Below are 26,514 nucleotides of genomic sequence, written 5' to 3'. Positions count from 1 at the left end.
CTCTTAATTAATTAATTTAATTATGACAATAAAAAAAGGAAAAATGATAAAGAGAATAGTAAATGAGTAATTTTTTTTAAAATTTGAAAATTAACAATCATACGTTAAATGAATTTTTATAAAATAAAGTTAAAATTAAGGAATTTTGTAATAACAAACTATAGAGATAAAAAAAAAAGTGAAATAACATTAAAATTAGTGAAAAATTGTTAAAATTACACGAGATGATAATAATAATAATAATAATAATAATAATAATAATAATAATAAACATTGAAATCCATAATACATTGACCAGAATATAGAAAAAGAACAATAAACATTGAAATTCATAATACAACGACCAGAATATGAAAAAGGAAGACGAGAACAGAGCACACACATATAACGGTGAAATCGATGAATTTTTCTAGATTAATGTACGGAATATGCTCAAACCCAAGAGATATAGGTGAAATCTGAGTCTAATAATAATAGCCATTCAAAACCTTGGCCTCTCCTTTCTTATTTGCAAGCTCCAAGTGCTCTACAAAATCATTAATATGCTTATCAGAGCTCCCTCCTTCACCGACTGTTTTTCCAGCCACCTGCCTCCATTTTCTTGCATTCTTCTTGATCTCATAGCTTTTCTTTCCTTCCATTACTTCCTTCAAACATCTAACCACTTCTTGTTTCCTCACAACTCCTTTCTCATCCTCCTTAGCTCTAATCCCCACTTTCCAAACATCTTCCACAAACTTGGCATTAGGCACTTGGTCTGTCCATTGTGGTATGCACACCATTGGTACGCCAAGGCTCAGAGCTTCAAGGGTCGAATTCCACCCACAATGCGTCACAAAGCAGCCTATGGTTTTGTGTGCCAGCATTTCAAGCTGGTTGCACCATGTCACTATTAGACCCTTGTCATTTATTGAGTCAATGAACCCAGTTGGCAGTTTATGCATTTCTGATTCTCTCACAACCAACAAGAAGTTTAAATTGCTTTCTTTCAACCCCCACGCAAGTTCTTCCATCTGTTTTACCGTTAAGGAAACCATGCTTCCAAAAGATACGTACACCACTGATTGAGTTGCCTTTGTTTCTAGCCATCTCAGACACTCTTCCCCAAGTGGATTCCATAGACTTGCTCCATATCCTTTATCTCCTTCAATCCGCCCATCCAAGTAGGAAGATGGCACCATCGGACCGATCAACTTCGCCGGCCAAAGCTTTGATATGCCTCCTGCCTCCTGTTTGAACATACAATTAGATTTGTCAGCACTAACTGAAGATGATCAATCACTGTGCCAGCTTATTAAAGTTAAATAATGGCGATATTTAACACACACACACACATACACACACATATAAACCTTGCTTTCTAACTCTTCAAAGGTGTTTGCAAAAATCCAGTCAGCCATGTCCAAGTTAGAAAACTGACTCAATTTCATAGCCAAATAAGCTGGGTAGCTCTCAGGCAACCTGAGAAAAGTTGGCAAGTCGGAGTAGTATAATGGAGGCAGGCCAGGTAATTCCAAAGGTTTATTATCCTCCAACTCCAGGGGAAGGGTAAGGAGGCCATGATGTATTCGACAGAAAATGCTACACACTGCGGCTGAATTAGTAAAAAATGGAGCTCCATAGATGCCATGTTGGATGGCAACATCAAGAGCCCATGGCAGAAAAGAATCATAAACAATACAATTGACAGGAACACTAGAGTTGTGGAATTTTTGGATGAGCTGGGAAAGAGTTCTTGAGCCGTTGGCCTTGAAGGACTTGAGGTACAAGTCCACGTTCCTGGCCTGAGCAAAACCACCTTCATCAAAGCCATCGGAAATGGGTTCAACAGTGACATTTGGAGCGCATATGGACTTGACGGTGTAATGGGTAGTGGCCAATGTAGCCTTGAGACCTCTGGAGGCTAAACGCTTAGCGAATTGGAGAAGAGGGTTAATGTGGCCCTGGCTTGGATATGGGAGCACCACAACGTGCCCTTTGAACTGTGTCTCCCTCATATTTCTTTGGATGGCTTTCTCTGGTCACCGATATATCCCTATTTATAGGCCAGAGGGATACAAATTGCCATCAAATCCAGAATAAACATATGCAGAGGAAAATTAAATTTAAATGATAAATCACATTATAATTTTAAAATTAAATAATACTTTATTTAAGTAATATAATATTGCTGAAAAATGGACCTTTTGTCTCTCTAAATGTTGTACAAGTGTCTTCCAAACAAAATCTGAAATGAAGAAGGCGAGTAAGGGAGCGAACCAACTAGATTATATAAGATGATTAAAAATTGGGTGGGTTCACACCATAACATAGTTTGCAGCTACTACCTCCTAGTGTCGACTGCCGACAGGTTTATTGCACCCAGGATGGATTCTTACTCCTCCTGATAAGTTAGTTTATGCTTTACTTAAAGATAGATTGTATAGAAATCCTTCTCATGAATGAAATAAATCCTTCTCATGAATGAAATCTCTTCTTCTTCTCATGAATGCTTTACTGGGCTGCAGGCGTCACTGCTGATTCCATCTCAATGACGCAACCTCATTTTCCATCCACAAATCTTGTCCCTCATAACATGTCCGGTCAATAATAATAAGGATTTTTCTGGGCTATTATATATTCTCGATTCCCATTGAAAATATATTTAAACAAGAATTTTCCACTTAAATAATAATAATAATGTGTTAAAAATATATATGTAATTGAAAAAATAAAACCATTTCATGGATGGTTCTAATGGTAGACATGAGTGCCGGAAACAGGACCTATCCGGCAGCATAAATGTGAATCTTTTTTTTTTTTTTTAATTTCTTAAGTGGTGCTCGTATATATTCATTGTTGGCCTTTATTTCCACTTTTTCCTTATTATACTCATCAAATAACTAAATTAAAAAAAAAAAATCTAAGTTTTATCAATTTGGAAGAGAATTGACTTTTTTTTTTTTAAATGTTTTTATATTAGACAAAAATATAAATATTTTAGAACGAGTGAAGGAGAGCCACTTGCTCTGTTTCTTGATTTGGCACTTGTAACACTATGATCCATTATTTTTGTAAAGCAAATTTGTGGCTGTGGGGGAATAGATTTTTTTCTGTTTTGGTGAAGAATCAAATCAAATATTTGTCATATCATTTTCTGAATATTTAATTATTTATTTACATGAATTTTAAAATTTCCCTCGAATATATATATATATATATATATATATATATATGCCCAATTAATGAAAAAAAAAATTAATAAATAATTAATTTTAAGTGGAATCTATCTGAATATGAGTAAGACCAGTAAAGGGAGTCAAAGTGGCAATGGTGAGTGAGAGTCGCTCGTTTCAATTGTGGGAATGGAATAAGCCGGAAATGAAATAGTTTTCTGCTTTCCAAATCATGCAGGAAAAGTGGGTTCATGTCCTTTATATTATCCTAACTTAGTGGATTGTGTAAGTGATGTCTTTTACTTTCAATTTATATGATAGGAATTCTTGAACTTTAATTTAAATATTTTTAAAATTTATATGATTTATTATTATAGCTTTTAGATTAATTTATGTTTAAATTTTAATTATTATTTTTCAATTTTGATAAATAAATCACACATATTTCTTAATTTTAATTTATCTTGTAAAAATATTTAAATTTTAATTTAATATATAAATAATTTTAATACAAAATATACTAAATATTAATTAAAATTAGATATATTATTTTGCTAATTTAAGAAATAAAGAAAAAAAAACTATATACAATATTAACTTATATAAAAAAAATAAAATAATTTTACTTAATTAGAGTTTAAATATTTTCAAATAAAGTAAAATAATTATATGATATTAATTTTTTTCCTTACATTAAAATAAAATCAAAGGAAATAAAAATAAATTAGATAAATATTTTTCAGATACTAATTTAAAATCTAATTAAAAAATAATATACGTAAAAATAATATTTTTATATGATAAATTATATAATTAATTAATTATAAATATTTTAAAAAATGTTAAACTATTTCTACAAGTATAATTTATTTAAAAATAAACAAAAATTTAAAATTTTAAACTGATTATAAAATTAAAGAATAATTATATTAAACCTATTTAAGTTGAAAAATAATAAATAAAATTTAATCATAAATTAACTTAAAAATTTATAATAAATTAATACTTAAATTAAAATTCAAAAATTTTTATAATATAAATTAAAATTAAGAGATAATATTAATATAATCACTAAAATTGAAGAATTATAAATGACATTAACCTAAAAAAAAATATTCAGGCAAGTCCACTTTTGGATTAATACATTATTTTTTTTAGCACAATCATGTTTTGATGTGCTTTGATATGAAACGTGATTAATGTGAAAGTGTTCTCATTTCTCTCTCCTCTTCTCTCTACAACTTTTTTTTTTTTAATCTTTTATTTATTTATTTATTTATTTATTCTTGAAAGCATATTTTTTGATCATTAAGCATTTCATCTCCTTCTTTTCTCTTAAAAATCTTAAAAAAAATGTGTTTTTATACAAGTGGGACTCTATATGGAAGCTTTTTCTCTTTTTTGTTTGAGACTTTGGTGGGTTTCTCATATTCTTTTATTGATAAGCTTTGTTTTCCCGTCAAAAAGCATAAATAAAAGCTTAAAAGCAGGAGAAAGCTTTTTCGACAAATAACATTGTTTTTTTTACGAGTGTTCAAAAGTAGAATTCTATGGTCATGTGAAATGCGTGTGAGTATTTAGTTTAAATTGAATCGAATTAAATTAAATTATAAAAATTAAATATATATTTTAAAAATTAAATTAAATTAAAATAAATAAAAAAATTAAATTAAATTGAATCACTTTATTTCAGATTAATTTGATTTATTTTAATTTTTTATTATTTTTTAATTTAAATCTAATTTTTAAATTATTTAATTTAATTTTAACTTTGATTTGAATTTAATAAACATTAATCAATAAAATTAAATAATTTATATATATAATTAAATATAATTTATAAATTCTTCATAAAAATAAATCAATTCAAAAATTGATTCGATTTGATTTGATTTAATTTAAATATATAAAATTATTATTTAGTATGATTCGATTTAATAATTTTTTTCTCTCAAAATCGAATGAAACTAAAATTTTTATAATATAAAATCAAATCAACCCAATTAAATTTTAAAATCAAACTGATTAAATCGAATTAACTCGGTTTAACTCGCCCCTAATATGAAGTATTGTTATATATTCTGTAATTTCCTCAAATTTTAATAAAATTTTTCCCTTATGATTGATTTCAAGATTTATTATATATATATATTCATGTCGGCTGAGTAATTAAATAATCAGACGAAACTTCAAAAACTTCAGCCTAAACTAAATATCATTTCACTTCAACTTACTTTTGTTTTATCTGCAATCCATTTCTCTTCTTTGAAAGACTTACGTTGTGTTTGGATTGAAAAGGAGAAAGGAAAATTTGATAGAAAAATATCTTTATTTTTCACTTATTTACATTTAATTAAAGAAAAAATAAGAAAAAAAATTTTAAAAGAAAAATAAGAGTTGAATTTTACTCTTGTTTTTTCTGTAAATTGAAGAAAAATATTTAAAATTATAAAAATATTTTTATATTTTTTAAGTTTTTTTAAATATTTAAAAATAAAATTATAATTTTATTATCTAAAAAAAAAGTAACTTCTCTCTAAATATTTTTTCTTCTAATCTAAATATAAAATGAAAATATTATTTTTCTCTTTAATTATTTTATTATTATTATTATTATTTTTTTCCTCCCATCCAAAAATGGTGTTAGCAGTTGTCCTCGTCAACTCTGCTCCTCCTCAACCGACTTAAGCTTTAACTTGATGGATGATGAATGAAGTTTCTAGATATAGTTGAGATGTGACCACATCTCTTACTTATTGAAACGTACAAAACTCTATTATCAAGGTATTTATTAATTGAAAAATGAAGAAAATTCGCACGTCTTGGATACATCTCGAACAAAGCACCAAATGGGCTAAAGCCCAGAATGAGCTCAACTCAACCCCTCTTCACTCTTATTCCCCAAAAGTTGTCAGCCCACACTGTTTGGTCCAAAATCCACGCCAGTTTCTCCATTTTCACAGAGCCAAACCTACCCACTCAACTCATCCCACCCATGCCAGTCCAATCCTTTTATCCCTTCAATTTTACACAGCAGCACGACTCTGTTCTGTCCTCCTGCTTTTTGTGCTTCTGTTTTTTTTTTTTTTTTTTTTTTTTTAAATTCTGTTTTTTGTTTATATATATATATTCTTCTAGATATTTCGAATTTAATACCCAAAAGAAAAGCTTTACTTTTGGATTAATTAGATTCTGACAGAATTAAAACTTAGCTCAATGTTGTTTTTTATGTAACATGAGAAGGTATCAACGGAGAGCAGTGAGGCCTGAGCAGTGAGGCCTGAAAAAGACTTAGTAAGCTTTGTTAAAGCCAAAATGGACTTTTGCAATCAGCATAAACCACCATTAAATATATGTAAGAACAATTAATTAACATACCTCACCAACCCCACACAGCCCAAACCATCCATGGTTTACTCGAGTTGAAGATAATTTCAATTCAAAAACCAGGGAGGTAGAGAATAGTAATTTGCACACAAGCTTCATGATTGCATTAATTAACATTCAAGAACAGAGAATCCATATATAAACCCAACTGAATATTATTTAATACGAGAACAGAGGAAGTTCCTATAGCATTCTAAGGGCACTTGGTTTTGTTGCCATGAGTAGTCATGTCAGTGTAACATTTCCCACAGACTTCTCTGTTTCCAGAGGTGCCTGGAGGCACGCACTTGCACCTAAAGCAACAGGTGCCACATGCTCTTGTGCATACATTAGGCCTCGAATGCAAACTGCACCTCACCTTGCACAACCCTCCACAATCTGCAAACAAATTTAACTACTATCAGTTGTAGGGCTTCAGCCACACAAAAGAGACTTAGATTCTTCTAAGGACATGACAAATAACGAAAAACTTAGATTCTTCCAAGGACATGACAAGTAATGGTATAGGAGTTGAGAACAATAGAAATCTACCCAAGAATGGCAAGAGCCTTCTGTTAGCTCCTTTCACCAGCTGGGTGCTTTGCTCTTCAATCTCGACGTCAGATGAAACCTGCAACATTTCCAGGAGTTTTTTCATCAAGATAATATATTAGGATGAGAAATGTTTTTCGAGAAGAGAATAAGATATTAGAGTTCTCTACCTGTGCTATGCAGAAAAGAAAGATTGCCACCAAAAGAAGGGAGCGTAAAGCCATTTGGAAGCAGCTACAGGACCACCAGTCTGAAGGCGTTTGAAATGTGATCTAAATGGGGTTGTTAAGAAAGTGCTAGGGGTACTGAGTCCACCGAGTCTGAGCGTAGCACTTTATTTATAGGCGGTTCTTGGTGGCTTATTCTCAATTACCAACTCGCCCACAGGCTTTGTTTTTATTCTGGTTGCCATTGTATCTGTACCTTTTGTTAAGTTATATAATATTTTTTGGCCAAGGGAACAGAGTCTTAAAATTTAATGTTTAATTTTCCCTCCACATCTCTAATTTATCACATCAACAGGTTGAAAATTCGATTTTATTTGCTAAATACAAGGGTACAGATAACTTCCACGTTCCTGTTAGAGAGTATAACTAGAATTTTAACATAATATGTTATGAATAATTTGCTTTAGACCATTTAAGTGTTATTATTATTTTTTTACGTAGATAAGCACACAAACATATCTGTTAAAATTATGACAATTTTAATAAAATTTGTCTCCATAAAAATCACTCACACATCCTTTTTATAATTAATGTGGGACTCGAAATACCGACCATTTAAGTTAAAAAAATGTGGGCTGGAGCTTAAAAATTGGGAAAATAAAATTTGAAAACCTGATTTAAAGAATTCAACTGTAAAGGTACAGGCGTCTTTAGAATTCTGCATGTTCCCCTAAAATAGTTATCCTTTAACGGCTTTAACAGCGAGAAATTGGTGTACAAAACAAAGCTGATCCTGTATTCAGTGAAAGCATATGCAGGTACGCCAATGGGAAAAGCCTGAGGACCTCCTGGGTGAATCGCATAAGAAGTTGATTATAATAGCAATAAGGTGTTGATGGTATTACATGATTTTTTATAATACAGTTTCGGAAAAGTAAGATATAGCATTAAATTAATGGAACATTAATACATGGCAGACATGACCATGCATACTGTCACCTTATTATGCACCTTTCGCACTCTTTCGAGTCTTGACAACAGAAATAGGCCGAAGAGAAGCGACCTAAAGTGTTATTTTCATTATTGTTAACATGTAAAATCTCATATTCTTACGGCAAAATCACAGTTTAAGGAATGAGAAAACGGGCAGTGTACGGAGAAATAGAAAAGGCCAAAACTAGCCATCTCTTCTCTATTTCTGGATTATCAGGGTCTTGGATATAGAAAAGAAAAAAAAAAAAGTGATTCGGTAAATGGCAAAGCAGCACAGCTGTATCCCACAACCCATTACTAGTAGCAGTAATAATAACAAAAATTTGTCGCCATTTTCGAAAGCACTGAACACCGTTTCAAGCATGAAACGAGCTCCTTTTAATCGTGAAGAGAAGAGGAAGACAAAAACAGGGTGCTGGCCTAGAATGTTCACCGACAGTGAGCAGATGACAGCTAAAGCACAGTTGGCTAAAATGATATAATAAGAGAGAGAGATGAAGAGATACGTCACAGTCAAGCCCTCTTTTCGTCGCTACTCACCGGTAAACGAGAAAGAGATTGGGATTACATTCGCATTTCGCCTTCGTCCACTTGCTTAATTCAAGCTCACTCCCTTCCATGCATACACAGACTACCGCTTAACTTCTTGTTTAATTGCAATAAAGCTTCAAATACGACTCTCCATTTTTTTCTTGTAGACGGCCAATACGCCACTTAAAATTTATCAGTTTCACTAACAAATTGTAATGGCCCTCCTCCTTCCTCCCCTCGGGCATGACTTTAGATTAAGCATCAAACTAGGAAGTCTCAAATTTGCATCTATTTCCAAGAGACGAGCCAGCAATCCAAGTAATTACATGACTCAGCCACTGCAGAAGATACCCAAGACTCTGATATCAGCACGCATTGAGTAGAATGCCACCTAACGTTGAATACCTGACAGGCTCTCTATTTCATACCCATCATTAAATATATCCACTTGCAACCTGAACAATGGCAATTGCCTTCCCTCAATATAATCTTCAAATTTTCATTTCACCCCAACAATTTCTCTTCATTAGTAAAAATACTCATAATTAAATTCCGCCTAAATAGTTTGCGCTTAGCCGGTCCCAAGCCCGGATAAAGGAAGAGGGTTGCGGTAGGTGACAACCAGCGTAAAAATTTCGTCACACCTTATGATATGGATTCAAATGATATAAACGTTTGGGCATCCTCTACTAACGACACACTACATCGGAGCCCGGGTGTAGTGAGAAATATGCAAGGGTGTAGGGCGTTCACCGAAAGTGATGCGCTATGCCGGCGCCCGAGTATGTTGTTAAGTGAGCAAGGGTTCCCACATCATGGACGGGTGTGGGTAAAGAAGTTAGTCCATAGGACAGATAGTAGAATAAATAGTGAAACAGAACACAAGATAGACATAGAAAATAATAGAAGATATCATAGAAGGAGACCAATTAGGAAGGAGCAGGATAGGAGCAGGATCAGGGTTGGTATTTGGAATGTTGGATCACTTACAGGAAAATTAATGGAGCTTGTGGATACCTTGGAAAGGAGAAGGGTGAATATTGCTTGCATTCAGGAGACTAAATGGGTAAGAGAGAAAAATAAGGAAGTGGGTAATTCAGGGTACAAACTGTGGTTTACCGGAAAGGAGAGAAACAAGAACGGAGTGGGCATAATCATAGACAGGACATTGAAAGACGCAATAATAGCTGTAAAAAGAGTAGGAGATAGAATTATATTAGTAAAGCTAGTACTAGAAGGAGAAACAATAAATATAGTTAGTGCTTATGCCCCACAAATAAAACTAGATAGTGAGAGTAAACAAAAGTTTTGAGAAGATATGGATGATTTAATGCAAAGCATACCGAATGAAGAAAATGTTTTCATTGGTGGAGATTTGAATGGGCATGTAGGAAGTGATAGACAAGGTTATGAGAATGTTCATGGAAGTTTTGATTTTGGCAGTCGAAATGAGGAGGGAAAAAGCATCCTGGATTTTGCTATGGCATACGACTTAATACTAGCAAATACCTACTTTATAAAAAGAGAGTCACATTTAGTGACTTTCAAAAGTAGGCAACATAGAAGCCAAATCGACTTCCTCTTAACTAGGAAGACAAATAGAGCACTATGCAAAGATTGCAAGGTCATTCCAGGAGAGGCTTTAAGTCAACATCGGTTGGTAGTCTTGGATGTCAAGTTTAGGAACAATTCAAGTAAGGTCATAAGAAATAGTGTCGCTCGAACAAAGTGGTGGGAGTTCAAAGGAGTAAAGCAAGTGAAGTTCAAAAATGAGCTTCTCGAGTCCGAAGTATGAAAGCTGGATATGGAGGCCAATGATATGTGGACACAGATGGCATCAAAGATTAGACAAGTAGCTAGAAAAGTACTTGGAGGGTCTAAAGGACAGGGACCACCCTCAAAAGAGAGATAGTGGTGGAATGAGGAAGTACAAAAGGCAGTGAAGAGAAAAAGGGAATGGTATAAGAAATTACCTAAATGTGATAATAATGAGGCATATGAACAGTACAAGATAGCAAAGAAAGAAGCAAAAAAGGCAGTTAGTCAAGCAAGAGCACAGGCCTTTGAAAAGTTATATGAGAAACTTGGAACTAAAGAAGGGGAGAAAGATATTTATAGATTAGCAAGGAGGAGAGAAAGGAAATGTCAAGATCTCAATCAAGTTAGGTGCATTAAGGATAAAGAAAGAAAAGTGTTGGTGAAAGATGAGGACATTAAAGAAAGATGGAGAAATTATTTTAATGATCTCTTTAATAATAGTCAAAATGGTAATAGCATAAATATAGATTATAGAACAATAGAAAAGAATGTGAATTATACTAGAAGGATTAGATCTTTAGAAGTAAAGAAAGCACTTAAGAGAATGAAAGTGGGTAAAGCCTGTGGACCCGATGAAATACCAATTGAAGTGTGGAAGTATTTGGGAGATATGGGAGTGGCATGGTTAACTAAATTATTTAATAAGATTCTAAACTCAAAGAAAATGCCTGATGAATGGAGGAAGAGTATTTTAGTACCTATTTTTAAAAATAAGGGAGACATACAGAGTTGCTCAAATTATAAGGGAATTAACCTCATGAGCCATACTATGAAGTTGTGGGAGAGAGTTGTGGAGCATTGACTACGTCATGATACTTCTATCTCTCTTAATCAATTTGGTTTCATGCCCGGTCGTTCAACTATGAAAGCGATCTTTCTCATTAGAAGCTTGATGAAGAAATATAGAGATGTGAAGAAAGATCTACACATGATTTTTATTGATTTGTAAAAGGCTTATGATAGTGTTCCAAGATAGGTCTTATGGAATGTGTTAGAACAAAAGAGGGTATCTATTAGGTACATACAAGTATTGAAAGATATGTATGAAGGAGCAACTACTATTGTGCGTACAGTGGGAGGGGACACAAGAGATTTTCCGATCTCAATTGGATTACACCAAGGATCAGCCATAAGCCCTACCTTTTTACATTAGTTTTAGATGAACTGACGAAACATATACAAGAGAGTATTCCTTGGTGCATGATGTTTGCGGATGATATTGTTCTGATAGATGAGACACGAGAAGGAGTCAATAGAAAACTAGAACTTTGGAGAAATACTCTAGAGACAAAGAGTTTTAAGTTAAGTAGAACGAAGACAGAATACATGCATTGCAAGTTCAGTGAAGGCCAAACTGGTGATTGGGAAGGAGTTAATTAGAATGGAGTGATACTGCCCCAAAGTAATCACTTTAAATATCTAGGCTCAGTCCTTCAAGTAGATGGGGGATGTGAGGAGGATGTTAGTCATAGGATTAAAGCAGGATGGTTGAAGTGGAGACGTGCCACGGGAGTTTTATGTGATCGTAAGATTCCCAATAAATTGAAAGGAAAATTTTACCGTACAGCCATACGATCGACTATGTTATATGATAGTGAGTGTTGGGCACTGAAAGAGTCGTATGCATCTAAGATAAGAGTTGCAGAGATGAGAATGTTAAGGTGGATGAGTGGCCATATTAGACTAGATAAAGTCCGTAATGAGAGTATTAGAGAAAAGGTAGGAGCGGTGCCAATTGAAGATAAGTTGAGAGAAGGGAGATTAAGGTGGTTTGGTCATGTGAAGCGTAGACATACGGAGGCCCCAGTTAGACAAGTAGAGCACATTATGTTAGAAAATAGAAAGAAAAAAAGGGGTAGACCTAAATTGACTTGGAGGAGAGTAGTACAACATGACCTAAAAGCATTACACATTTTTTAGGATTTAACCCAAAATCGTTCAGAGTGGAGAAAGCGAATCCATATAGCCGACCCCAAATTTTTGAGATAAAGATTTAGTTGAGTTGAGTTGAGTAAAAATACTCATAATTACTTCACATGGTGCTACACATTCCTCGCCATCATCCTTTCCAGATCACGAACAAGTGTTAAAAAAAAGTTCAACCTCATAAGAGCTTTATTTTCGCAATTGTTGAATTGAATAAATTAAACTCCGCCTAAGTAATTTGTGCTTAGCCGGTCCCAAACCCGGATAAAGAAGGAAGGTTGCGATAGGTGACAATCAGCGTAAAAATTTCTTCACACCTCATGATATGGATTCAAATGATATAAATGTTAGGGCATCCTCTACTTACGATGCACTACATTGAAGCCCGAGTATAGTGAGAAATATGCAGGGGTGTAGGGCGTTCATCGAAAGCGATGCACCATGCCGACGGCCGGGTGTGGTGTTAAATGAGCAAGGGTTCCCACATCAGAGACAGGTGTGGGTAAAGAAGTTAATCCATATGACATATAGTAAAACAGATAGTGGAACAGAACACAAGATAAGCATAGAGAATAATAGAAGATATCATAAGAGGAGATCAATTAGTAAGGAACAGGATAGGAGGAGAATCAAGGTTGAAACTTGGAATGTTGGATCACTTATAGGAAAATTAATGGAGCTTGTGGATACCTTGGAAAGGAGAAGAGTGTATTGCTTGCATTCAGGAGACTAAATGGGTAAGAGAGAAAAATCAAAGAAGTGGGTAATTCAAGGTACAAACTGTGGTTTACTGAAAATGAGAGAAACAAGAACGGAATAGGCATAATCATAGACAGGACATTAAAAGATACTGTAATAACTGTGAAAAGAGTAGGAGATACAATTATACTAGTAAACCTAGTACTAGAAAGAGAAACAATAAATGTAGTTAGTGCTTATGTCCCACAAATAGGACTAGATAGTGAGAGTAAACAAAGGTTTTGGGAAGATATGGATAATCTAATGCAAAGCATACCGAATGAAGATAATGTTTTCATCGGTGGAGATTTGAATGGACATGTAGGAAGTGATAGGTAAAGTTATGAGAATGTCCATGGAGGTTTTGGTTTTGGCAGTAGAAATGAGGAGAGAAAAAGTATCCTAGATTTTATTATGGCATACGACATAATATTAGCAAATACTTACTTTATAAAAAGAGAGTCATATTTAGTGATTTTTAAAAGTAAGCAACATAGAAACCAAATTGACTTCCTCTTAATCAGGAAGACAAATAGAGCTCTATGCAAGGACTGCAAGGTCATTCCAGGAGAGGCTTTAACAAGTCAACATCGGTTAGTAGTCTTGGATGTCAAGTTTAGAAACAATTCAAGTAAGGTTAAAAGAAATAGTGTAACTCGAATAAAGTAGTGGGAGTTCAAAGGAGTAAAGCAAGTGAAATTCAAAAATGAGTTTCTCGAGTCCGAAGCATAGAAACTAGATGTGGAGGCCAATGATATATGGATACAAATGGCATCAAATATTAGAGAAGTAGCTAGAAAAGTACTTGGAGAGTCTAGAGGACATGGACCACTCTCAAAAGAGAGATGGTGGTGGAATGAGGAAGTATAAAATGCAGTAAAGAGAAATAGGGAATGATATAGGAAATTAACTAAGTGTGATAATAATGAGGCATATGAACAGTACAAGATAGCAAAAAAAGAGGCAAAAAAGACAATTAGTCAAGCAAGAGTGCATGCCTTTGAAAAGTTTTATGAGAAACTTGAAACTAAAGAATGGGAGAAAGATATTTATAAATTTACAAGGAGGAGAGAAAAAAAATGTCAAGATCTCAATCAAATTAGGTGCATTATGGATAAAGAAGGAAAAGTGTTGGTGAAAGATGAGGACATTAAAGAAAGATGAAAAAATTATTTTGATAATCTCTTTAACAATAGTCAAAGTAGTAATAGCGTGAATATAGACTACAGAACAGTAGAAAAGAATACGAATTATACTAGAAGGATTAGATCTTTAAAAGTAAAGGAAGCACTTAAGAGAATGAAAGTAGGTAAAGCCTGCGGACCCGATGGAATATCAATTGAAGTGTGGAAGTTTTTGGAAGATATGAGAGTGACATGGTTAACTAAATTGTTTAATAAGATTATAAACTCAAAGAAAATGCCTGTTGAATGGAAGAGGAGTATTTTAGTACCTATTTTTAAAAATAAGAGAGACATACAAAGATTAAAAGACTATTAAAGTTTTAATAATTTAGTACTTGAATGCTTATTTGTTATTATTATTTTTAATTTTATGTTATTTGAAGTTTGATGGAATATTCATATATATATATATTTTTTTTTGCACCTCATCTAGCTCAAGCGTGCGCCTTCGCCTTGCGTTGTGCCTTCGCCTTGCGCCTAGGCTCCAAGATCCCTTGGCGCCTTAGTGCGCCTTTAAGCCTTTAACAACTATGACTATAGGGGAATTAAACTCATGAGCCATACTATAAAGTTGTGGGAGAGAGTTGTGGAATATCGACTACGTCATGACACTTATCTCTCCCAATTAATTTGGCTTCATGCCCGGTTGTTCAACTATGGAAGTGATATTTCTCATTAGAAGTTTGATGGAGAAATATAAAGATGTGAAAAAAGATATACACATGATTTTTATCGATTTGGAGAAGGCTTATGATAATGTTCTAAGAAATACCTTTTGAAGAGTGTTAGAACAAAAGAGGGTATCTATTAGGTACATATAAGTGTTGAAAGATATGTATGAAGAAGCAACTACTATTGTACGCATAGTAGGAGGGGACACAAGAGATTTTCCTATCTCAATTGGATTACACCAAGATTCAGCTGTAAAGCCTTACCTTTTTATATTAGTTTTAGATGAATTGACGAAACATATACAAGAGAGTATCCCTTGGTGCATGATGTTTGCAGATGATATAGTTCTGATAGATGAGACGCGAGGAGTCAATAGAAAGCTAGAACTTTGGAGAAGTACTTTAAAGTCAAAGGGTTTTAAGTTAAGTAGAACGAAGACAAAATACACGCATTGCAAGTTCAGTGAAGGCCGAACTGGTGATAGGGAAGAAATTAGTTTGGATGGAGTAGTACTGCTCCAAAGTAATCATTTTAAATATTTCGACTCAATCCTTCAAGTAGATGGGAGATATGAGGAGGATGTTTGTCATATGATTAAAGCCAGATGGTTGAAGTGGATAAGTGCCATGAGAATTTTATGTGATTTCAAGATTTCCAATAAGTTGAAAGGAAAATTTTACCGTACAATCATACTACCGGCCATATTATATGGTAGTAAGTGTTAAGTACTGAAGGAGTCGTATATGTCTAAGATAAGAGTTACGGAGATAAGAATGTTAAGGTGGATGAGTGGTCATACTAGATAAAGTCCGTAATGAGAGTATTAGAGAAAAGATAGGAGTTGTGCCAATTGAGGATAAGTTAAGAGACGGGAGATTGAGATGATTTGGTCATGTGAAGCGTAGACATACGAAGGCTCCAGTTAGACAAGTATAACGCATTAGGTTAGGGGATAGAAAGAAAAGAAAGGGTAAACCTAAACTGACTTGGAAAAGAGTAGTACAACATGACCTAGAAGAATTACACATTTCCGTAGATTTAACCCAAAATCGATTAGAATGAAGAAAGAAAATCCATATAACCGACCCCAAATTCTTGAGATAAAGGCTTAGTTGAATTGAGTTGAGTTGCTGAATTGAATACATTAGCAGGATCCACCAATTGTGAATAATTTAAACCTTTTCAAATCCAATGCCTAAGAGTTAGTGCTTATGAGAGATCCAATTTTCTAAATTCCTATAAACAATTCAAACCAGTGTCTGTTTTCATTATGAATCTGTTTTAACGTAGTCATAATGATAATAAATGATGAATTACGAGCAACACGTAGTCTTCAGTTTCCATTCCCCACAAAAATACGATACTTGGAAAAGAACACTCCATATAACAAAAAGAATGAACCACCTAAGAACAAGGTAAATGATAAAGATTAAGACGTTAGGCTAACAGCATAAAGTAGGCAGATTGAGCTAGATAAGGACTTCTGTCAATCATATACCATTAACAGATTGACCGAAACAAGCAAGCTTGTATCTAATTCTGAACTCTATTAAAGTCGGGAAAAAGTTTTACAGTGACAAATTTGTAAATGGTGAAGTTAAATATGATATCTCAATGTCAAAAATTTCCAAATGCTCAGCTTGATGAGTTGGCTATAGCTCAAAAATATTTAATGTTTTAGTTTTTACCTATAACTTGCTGGAAAAGGAGTAGGCAAAAAAGAATAGCTCCTCACATTCTAGCATACAACAAAAATTATTTCCCTTTATGGTCAATTCAATTGTTCTAGAAAACAATGTTCACTTCCTTCTCATTCATCTCGTATACATGATCTCTTGCATCAGTGAGAGCACTCTGTACATAATGAACGTAGTCATGCAAATGCACCACAAATGGAGAAAATAGAAAAACAAAATTTCCAGTTGTGAAAATTACAGAAAGAAGGTGTGAGTGTTACCTGCCCAAATTTCGTAAGGAAGTTATTTGCAAGGTTTAAAGAGGTAATTTTCACATCTTCATTAGCCTTAAGTGCTTGAGCAATAGCAAAAGCCCCATCATCCTATACACAACAAGATCAATATAAAATAGTGCAGGATGTTTTCAATTTGTGAACAAAGATTCAATAAAAGAACGTTTCTTTACTCTTATTTCATTGAATCCTAAGTCGAGCTCATTTAGAACTTCATTCACCACTTTCAAGCTACGAGCCAAGCATCTTGCACCCTGCAAATATATCAGGTAAAAGGGGAAGAAGAAAAGTAAGATTGAGAGATTAGAGTGCCAAAAAGCGATAACAAGGATCTGAATTGAGAAGAACAAACTTCATCTCTAAGTCCATTTCCTCGCAAGTCTAGAATTGTTATGGTATTATTATATTTCAGTGTATCTGCAATGTACTCAGCGCCTTTTGCTCCTATCTGCAGGAAATTTCCATGCCGTGTTATTATGATTAATTAAGCAATTGAATTACAAATGTAGACACATATGTGGATTTACCTGGCACCAACCAAGCTTTAAGGATTTTATGCTTCCATGAAACTTAAGAACTTCAGATAATGCCTCGGCTCCATCAGGTCCAATAGGATTATAACCAACTTCCAACTGTAAGAGAGACAGAATCCCAGATTAAAATGGATAAGAAAAACAGATTAATTCATCATAAAGGAGCAATGGACTCACTGTTGATATGACAGAGTTGTCTTTCAAAACTTGAGCTATCTCACTAATCCCCTTGGCATGGATGTTATTTCCACCCTATAGAGTTGATAGAAATCATTTGTTAAACAGCTATTCAGGAAGCAATTAAAGCATATATGGGTATATGCAAGAGTGAAGCGCTTTCTTCTCACCAAGTCTATTATTGCTAAACTCCGGTTCTGCTTTAGAGCTTCTGCAACTTTTTCGGCACCCTGATACATATTTAGGAAAAAAATATCAACAAAATGGAAGGTCCAATCTAGAACCATCATTTGACATTAACATGATTTAAAAGTTAGCCAAGAAGCTGAATAGAGGATGTGGATAATCAGTCACCTGATCACCTATGTCATTCATGTACATATTCAGCCAAAACAAGCTCTTGCTCTTCTTTACATATTCAGCAATGTGAAAGGCTCCCTTTGCACTAATAGAGTTGTTTCCAAGGTCTAGATGGGTAAGTTTCACTGAAGAGCAAGCACGCATGTCAGATTTACTACAATGAACTGGGTGTTCTAAAATCAATTGAATTTGGTACCTTAAAATGGAAATTGATAGAGTAATAGGCAAACCTTTACTGGCAGACAAACCCGACATCAAGGCACGAACTCCTTCATCTCCAATAGAATTTCCTTGCAAATGAAGTTCCTGAATGAAAATAACTTTTACTGTGAATCATATATCCCTTGAGAAACATCATTCCTGCATATCCAAAATCCTATCTGTATAGCATTGTTCATCTTGGCACATAAGGTAAGAAACTAAAAAATAAAGTCCAATGCTTGGTAAGATTGAGATAATGGTGTGTCACACTATAAAACTTCAAATTGCCAATCAGGACTGATTTGAGGATAGGAATTAGTATACCATCTAGCTTTCTTCCTTCCTCCTTAGTAGTAGTAGCAGTAATAATAATAATAACTGAAAGTCTAGACCTGGTTATACTAAACCTTCATATCTAATCATTGCTACATGCCATGACTCACTGAGTCCACATAACTCGTAAGCAATTATCAGCCTACATAATCTACAGCTAGCTCAAAATCAATTTTAACCCATTCCAAAGAAACAAGGAAAAAAAAAATCTTTATGGAGGCTTGACTAACGTTACTGTACAGAGGTCACTTAGTTGACATGTAAGTTGCTAGCTTTGATTTTAAATAGATCACTCATAATCAGATTGGGCAATCTCTGCTAGATACTCATGCTAAAATCCATGAATCCATGACTTATCATCATTAGAACAAATCTAGAAAGTCATTAATCCAATTGATTTGGAATATAGAGGATTAAAAGGAGGGGAAAAAAAACCGAAACAAAAAAGCAAAGTAAAAGTAATTGTTACATGTACCCTTAATGACTTGTTTCCCTCAAGTCCCTTAGCCAAAGCATTAGCCCCCAAAGCGCCACCATAATTGCCACTTAACAGTGATAGAATGTCAGCAAGACTTTCCAGAAATATCATAAAGAAAGTGCACCATTGGAAATATTGATCTAAAGCTGTTGAAGAACCCAACCGGTTAAATTCAAAAGCTTCTATAGATAAACTGGGCATACTATTATAGCAACACCCGAAAAGAAAAACCTTAGAACATCTACTCACTTGAGATATATACTTCGTACAGTGGCATTCTCCAAAAATGCTCCAGCAAGACTTGTAAATCCCTACTTCCAGTTCCAAAAAGAAATCATATAACAGTATCAATTTATCAACTTTGACTCTAGTTTAATATTGTAAACAGAGAGGCGCTTGCCAATTTAGCTATAATCTTAAGAAAATGTTGAGGTATTTGCATACAGAATAATCAATCATATTGTTATTAAGCTCAATCACACGCAGATTTGAATTTTTCTTCAGCAAGTCTGCAATTGCCTTTGCACCCTGCACATATAGTGAGCAACACTTTAGGCACGTGGTCAATGGATGTGCCTCTAGTAATAATACATATGAACTACGTAGGCTTAAGAGTGTACTCCTCAGCATCAGTTTGAAGCCAAAATTAATCTCACCTCATCACCCAGGTCTGCGCTGTTCAGCTGGAGCTTTTCAATACTGTTATTATCTACTAATATATCACATAGACTCTGTTTGCAACCAAAAAATGAAAGCCAAAAAATAAATATAAAAATTGTAACCCTGAATGCGAGAGATTATAAGCAACAATTTAAACATTGATGGAAAAGAATGAAAAATTGCAACCAGGAAAGAAGTCACACTTAAGTTTTAAAATTACTGTATGTAGATTATCAAGCAGTGAAAATGATCAGAACTACAAGAAGCACTTTGCCTAGGTTATGCTCATCACACTACTTCAATACTAAGTTATTATATAACAAGTCACATAGTTCCAATTATTAAAATACTTTAGTCGTGCACATGATCGAAGGGAAAATGAAGCCTCATAAAAAATTTATAATTGGAAAGGAAAAATGATAAAAATAAACCCAGAAGTAACTCTCACACAAAAGGATATGTTATAACAGGCACATAGATCTAAAGCGCGCACACAGTCGCACAATCACAGTATAGAGAAGAAGAAAAATGGACACAAGATTTACGTGGTTCGACTATAAAGTCTATGTCCACGAGAAAAAATCCACTAAAATGAAAAGAGAGATATACAATCACACGTAACTCTTCAAACCCTAACCTCGGTTTGTTTTCCCAAACTCTCACAATACTGCCGAAGTAGGCAAATAATACAATATTCAGCCCATGCCCCACAGACCTTACAAAATACTTCATTTGGGTCACAACACGGGCTTTTTAGGCCAGGTTAAAATTGGGTCCATGAAAAATATATCCAAAAATCAAGCCACATTATAACATCATTAATGTATGTAGAAAATGATGTGATTACACAACATTCTTTTTCATTGATAAGTCATAATATCAAGAGTCATATTGTACCATTGATGAGATATCTTCAGTTACGCACATGATTATGGGAAAACCTTGTAAAAAATAACTTTACCTAGAAGAATCGAGGACTGGTAACTAGATATTAGATTAGTAATATCTAGAAAAGTTTAATCAATATTATTGCCAAATCAAATTCTAATAATTAGGTCATCATTCCTCTTTTTTTTGTTCCCCCTTCTGTAAGGAGAACAACTGTAATATCTGGCCTATAAGTGCTTACTGCTCCCCTGAGTAGTAAAGCAGTTACAAATCAAGATGATTAGTGATCCTTGTTGCTTCATTCTCTTATAGATCAATAAAAATCTTCATATGGATTTTTTTATTGGTTTTGTCACAAAAATCCCTATATTTGTAACTTGCAGGCAAAGAAAAGGAAACCAACAAAGAGATATCACATGAGAGATTTATGCAGTTTGGGTTTTAGCATATGTCCAAAAGTCAAGTATGACACAAATTTCAACACTAAAACCAGAGACCAGAGATTACAAGTAGTATCTCTCTTAATTTCTTTTCTTGTCACAAGGCCAATAAATCAATCTATAGAAAGCTTTATTTGGGTTAACCGACCAAATTGGGGTATAGCCATAATTCACATCCAATCTAACAGTTATTGCAAATTAGGACACAAACACCTTATGTCTATATTTATCTTCAATTCTATTGTGCAGTCTAAGTTCTAGATTAGTTACTATGGCCGTTACTGAGTTTTTCCCATAGTAATCGCCCAAATGCATGTCCAGGTAATCAATGATGGATGGCCTGAAGGTTGTAGGTTAAAATATTAAATGATCGAAATACTATTTGCAAGACCACAAAAGAGAAGAATGATAGTATTCAATAGTAAAGTGATTCATATTTCCACTATCAATTGTCTGTATCCTTTGCAGAAGAATGGAACAAGCTATACTAATCAGAGGGGTATAAGAAAAGGAAGTTCTACCTTTACAAGTATAATTGCAATGAAAATGCAAAAGCAAAATTAAAAAAATAGTCCCTTGAAACAACGAAAGCATCATCCTAAATTCAAGAATGTAATCCAATACTATGCAGCAATAAAATAAAAGAGCCACTAACATTCTTTTTCAAAATCTCATGTAAAAGTGGATATGGGCTGACCTTAGCTCCTTCATCTCCAATAGGGTTTCCAGACAAGTTTAGAGTCTTTAATACAAAGTTTGACTGAAGAACACGATCAAAGGCTTTTATTCCTTCAGCAGTTATTCCATTTGCAGCAAAACTCACTTCCTCTAGAGTCTGAGAGTAGCTAAGATATATGCAGTCAATTAACAAACAATTTTTAAATGTACTATAAAAAAACAGCCTAACCAAATAAATAACTAAATCTACAAGAAGCTAAGAATCATGAGGAGAGCTGCAGTAAACAACTGATGAATCTAACCTGATTGTATGCTAAGCTTTCAGCAAGGAAAAATAGTCCTTCATCTCCAAAGTTACACCCTGATAAACACTTGGAAGCATGAGATCACATTTATAATGGAAGACATGAATTATATTACAGCAATAAATTAGAAAACGTGAACAAAATAGTGCCAACCAAGCAAAAGAAAGAAAGAACTAAATGCAAAAGAAGAAAAAAAATCTTGCTTATTGCATTTGAAATGTCAAAGTGATTCTGAATATAGACTTGAATTATGCTTTAATATAAATGTTGGGCCTTGGGACCTTTAAAGACTGTTGTTTAACTAGAATTGTCTCAATCATTGTTACCTAGTCTGTAGTTCGCTTTGGCTCTAGGACGGGCACAGGTACAAGATACGGTACTTTCCTAGGTATGGGGTATGCAGAGGGTAGGCTTAGTTGGAACGTTATTTGGGGTCACAGTACGGTAGATTACATTGATTCGGATCATAAGTGGCGTTTAAATGCTTTGATAGTGGCCTTTTTGAGCAATAATTATATATTTAATGGATGTACAATATCTTTCAACAAATTTTAGCCTATTAGAACATAATTAAAATTTACATAGTAGAGCCAAATAAAATAGGAAAGTTTTAAATAAAAACAAACCTATTCTATCTTCTTAAGGAAAAAAAATTCTAATTAAATAAACTTTGTGGATAAAGACGTAGAGTTCTAGGGTAACTACAAACCATAAACCACTAGATAACTTCCTATTTAACTAGTATCAGTGTATCAAAGAGATAAATTTTGGATCGGCAATTTTCACGTTCTGGCACACGATCACCGTGCATTCTAGAACGCCATTCAGAGGGGAGGCAACGAATTAGGTAACTGTAAGACTAATTTGGTTTATATTTAAAAGTCCAATTTATTTTGATAGTTTTCAGCTTCATAATTGTGGGATGAAAATATATTATCAAGTGTGATTATGTTTTTGGTTCTGATTATACTGATGTAAACAGATTTGAAGCCAAAATCTATAAAATTTCATTTGCGGGACCAATTCTTTATGTGCTTAAGAAATTTCAGAACCTCTAAAGAAATTCTTTGGGATTGTCAGAAAACATATTTAACTGTAAATATGACATCAACACGACACTGGAGGTAACGTAACAAATTCTAGGCACGTCAATGTGATGGTTTTTTATTTTTATTTGTTCTTATAAAAATCCACTCTTTGATATTGCGAGCAAATCAGCACGAAATTTAGATTTGATTTTGCATTCCATCAAATCCTAAAATAATATGTTTACAGCTCTAAGCCTCGCTAGCATGAATGGAGAATCAAAGCCCAAATTTTGCTATTTGGTAGGCTGTACCTTTCACACTACTGACAGTCCCAGGTCAGCCACCTGGAACTTGCTTAATTTCTTTTCATTTCCATTCAATTGGAAACCCTAACCCTTTTCACTGAATATCATAGTTTCAAGTCAAATTATTATCTTTAAAAATCTCTGAAAAACTCTGACAAAGTCCATTCTTTGCTCATCAGCCTAGGACATTAATCAAAAGCCAAAAAGAGTGCAAAATAGTATATATTGACAGTAAATATTTGAATTCTGCCATCTAAAAGAGAATATTAAACAATGATAAAGAAGAATACAGTGCATACGTATAGAAAATGAAATTATATCTGAAAGCCTTAAGTGAAGCATATGACATAAACTGCATTGTTGTTGCTCAAATCAATCTAGCAAGAATACCTGACATGTCAACAATGCTGAATGACCTAATTTCTTTGGCAAATTCATTAAGCTTCTGCTTGGACTCTCTGTCTATCTTTGCAGTGAGACCAGGAAATAAATTTGTGCCAGCAGCAAAGGACCAATTCATTCCTTTTGCAGGAGCAGGAGATTTATTTTCCACCAATGTTGGCCCTTTTGGTTTTGGCATCAAGATTTTCTCCACCAATTTCCACAAAACTGTCAGCTGAAGACATAAATTAGGCATCCTTGGAGAAACTAGAGGATAAACTGATGAGAGTCCACTATGGCCATGAGAAAACATATTAAATCCTAGTTTCCTTTAATCATAGGATGCACACAGGCTAAACACCAGAATGATAATCACTCGAGAATAATTATCACTATACAAATAAATTAGATAATTGTATCATTATAATTATGTTCCATCATGGAGACATATTGATAATCCGTCACACTCTCTGCAAATTAATAGTGACCTGTAAAGTTTCCATACCGAATGTAAAGGCGACAAACGCGCCGGCCGGCACGACAAAGGAGGTAATCTGCTGGACCGGAGCACTACGAAACGCACTCTCTCCCTGAGACTGCCTGTAAACTCTCCGGACACTGGACTGCCGCCGCGCACCACCGTCAGCCGCCCTCACAACCAGAGTGCTGAACCTGAAACATGTTCGCCTACTAGGAAAGGACGATGCAGTGTTGGGGAAGGACAATAGCAAACCGTGAGCACGATAGCACGAGGCAGAGATGCCAAAGGCTTCGGATTGCAGGCTAAGTGAAATCTTGAAGAAACAATGGAATTGTTAGTTCACATCTACAGAGAAGAGAGAAGAGAAAGATGAGGATAACTACGAAGCAATACATTTTACCTTAGGTTGAAAGCATGGAGAAAGAGCGGAAGCGTGGCCCATAGGTGTGAGCGAGTTTAGACGCGCATAGGAAGTACAGGTTCTTATCCTGCGCTAGAAAGAGATGATGAAGCGGCGGGTCTCCGCTATGTTCTAAAAACCAGTAGCAGAGTTTTCTGTGGCCTCTTTGGTTCAACAGTTAGAATACGCTCGATAATTAGTAAAATTATATTTAATTATCGCCCATGATTAATAAAAATTATATCATATAATTTATTTTATTATTAAAATAAATATAAAAATTATTAAATTAATATATTATATTATTAAAATAAATATATAATTATTAATTTATTATATTATATTATTTATTTTATTATTAAAATAAAAAATAATTAAATTTTTTAATAAAATACTTAAAAAATTTTAAAAATATAAATAAAATAATTATTATAATTAATAAAGAAAAAAATTTATAATTAATTTTAAATTTTTAGATATAAATAAATATTTTATATTTTATATTATTAATAAAAATATTTTAATAAAATTAAAATGTATTAATTAGAATGTTGGAATTATAAATAAAAAATAAAAATCTTAATAATATTAATTTTAAAATTAATGAAAAAAAATAGTATAATTAAAATAAAAAATAAAAATAAATCAACTAATTAACGATAATAATCCTAAAAATATAATTAATATAAATTATAGTAGATGAATACCATATAGTTATCGATCTGTTATTAATTTTATTTTTTAAAATTTATTAAATATTTTTATTTATTTATTTTAATATTTATTAATTATGGGCAGCACTTTGAATTAAATTCCCTCAGTGTTTTTCCATATTAGCTATCTGACCCAACACTGGTGCAAGGGCTTTGACTGTTTTCTAAAAGTGGTTTTGGTTCGGGTCGGGTCAGGGTCAGAAAAGGCCCAATATAAAATATCGGGCTATTTTTCACCTGTAATCGGAATGATTATTGGGCTTTCAAAATAATTACTTGCAGTCTTGCTTCATGAACAATATTTTTTTTTTGAAAGAAATTGAAGTGTAATAACAGAATAAAACTGATTTTAACTGATAATATTAATGATTGGTGGCCAACATGTCTTCACTGTTTCTCGCCTTGGAGGATCGAAAATTGATGAATTTGATTGTGAGAGTTTGAGAAGTGAGTGAGGTTGAGGAAGTGCATAGTAAGAAGCGGTTGAGAGCAATGGTCTATGGGAATTTGATGAATAGAATAGAACCATTGCTTGTCTTTCTTTTGAGTCTGTGGGTGATGGCGAGGAGGGGATCGGAGAAGCTTTAGGGATCTAAATTGGATTCTTTGCTTTCCTTGTTTACCTTCTTGTTGTTGGAGAAGATGTGAGCTAGCCCATTTTCCATGGCCATATATGCCTTGGTTATATATATATATATAAAAGGTTTTAAAACTCTAAATTTGTACTTAATTTTTAAAATAAGAATTTTTAACCCAAGTTTCCTCTTTAAAACTTGCAAATACTTTTATACATTTTTTACAATACCATAAGAGAACTAGATCACTAAGCTTATATTTCTGTCCATTTTCTTGAATAACAAAATAAAATAATTGAAGATTTAAGGAGTTCTGCAATAAGTGATCTGAAGCTTTTGCTGCTCCACGTTTACAATATGCCACCACCAGTAATATGCAACAATCATATTACAGTGTCGGACCAGTGATATGCAGGTGGCTGTTTGATTGCTAACGTAAAAGATAAACCAGTTGCCACAAAACGATATTTAACACACAAAATTAAATTTTTTGTTGGTGAAAGAATG

General features: G+C 33.6%; 3 protein-coding genes across 3 annotated transcripts; all 3 read right to left on the bottom strand.

Moving 5' to 3' along the window:
• Positions 1-267: 267 nt before the first annotated feature.
• Positions 268-2,093, bottom strand: LOC110643328 (UDP-glycosyltransferase 74B1). The gene is made up of 2 exons (XM_021795677.2): positions 1,353-2,093; positions 268-1,229 (listed from the first exon to the last, which is right to left on the bottom strand). Exons 1-2 carry the CDS (start codon positions 1,995-1,997, stop codon positions 465-467), a joined length of 1,410 nt encoding a protein of 469 aa, XP_021651369.2. The 5' UTR covers positions 1,998-2,093; the 3' UTR covers positions 268-464.
• A 4,530-nt stretch (positions 2,094-6,623) lies between these two features.
• Positions 6,624-7,632, bottom strand: LOC110643317 (gibberellin-regulated protein 3). The gene is made up of 3 exons (XM_021795662.2): positions 7,244-7,632; positions 7,074-7,152; positions 6,624-6,920 (listed from the first exon to the last, which is right to left on the bottom strand). Exons 1-3 carry the CDS (start codon positions 7,295-7,297, stop codon positions 6,736-6,738), a joined length of 318 nt encoding a protein of 105 aa, XP_021651354.1. The 5' UTR covers positions 7,298-7,632; the 3' UTR covers positions 6,624-6,735.
• Positions 7,633-16,629: 8,997 nt separating this feature from the next.
• On the bottom strand, positions 16,630-24,904 carry LOC110643333 (uncharacterized). Its single transcript, XM_021795681.2, has 18 exons — positions 24,720-24,904; positions 24,344-24,632; positions 23,848-24,066; positions 22,122-22,180; positions 21,839-21,976; positions 19,810-19,884; positions 19,598-19,681; positions 19,403-19,464; positions 19,151-19,220; positions 18,372-18,447; positions 18,136-18,266; positions 17,952-18,011; positions 17,782-17,856; positions 17,599-17,703; positions 17,424-17,519; positions 17,245-17,325; positions 17,060-17,161; positions 16,630-16,956 (listed from the first exon to the last, which is right to left on the bottom strand). Exons 1-18 carry the CDS (start codon positions 24,759-24,761, stop codon positions 16,888-16,890), a joined length of 1,833 nt encoding a protein of 610 aa, XP_021651373.2. The 5' UTR covers positions 24,762-24,904; the 3' UTR covers positions 16,630-16,887.
• Positions 24,905-26,514: the final 1,610 nt, after the last annotated feature.

Source organism: Hevea brasiliensis, chromosome 2 (assembly GCF_030052815.1).
Source record: "Hevea brasiliensis isolate MT/VB/25A 57/8 chromosome 2, ASM3005281v1, whole genome shotgun sequence".
Lineage (NCBI taxonomy): Eukaryota > Viridiplantae > Streptophyta > Magnoliopsida > Malpighiales > Euphorbiaceae > Hevea > Hevea brasiliensis.
Note: the sequence above shows the minus strand (reverse complement) of the source record. Positions and strands in the feature narration are given on the sequence as shown.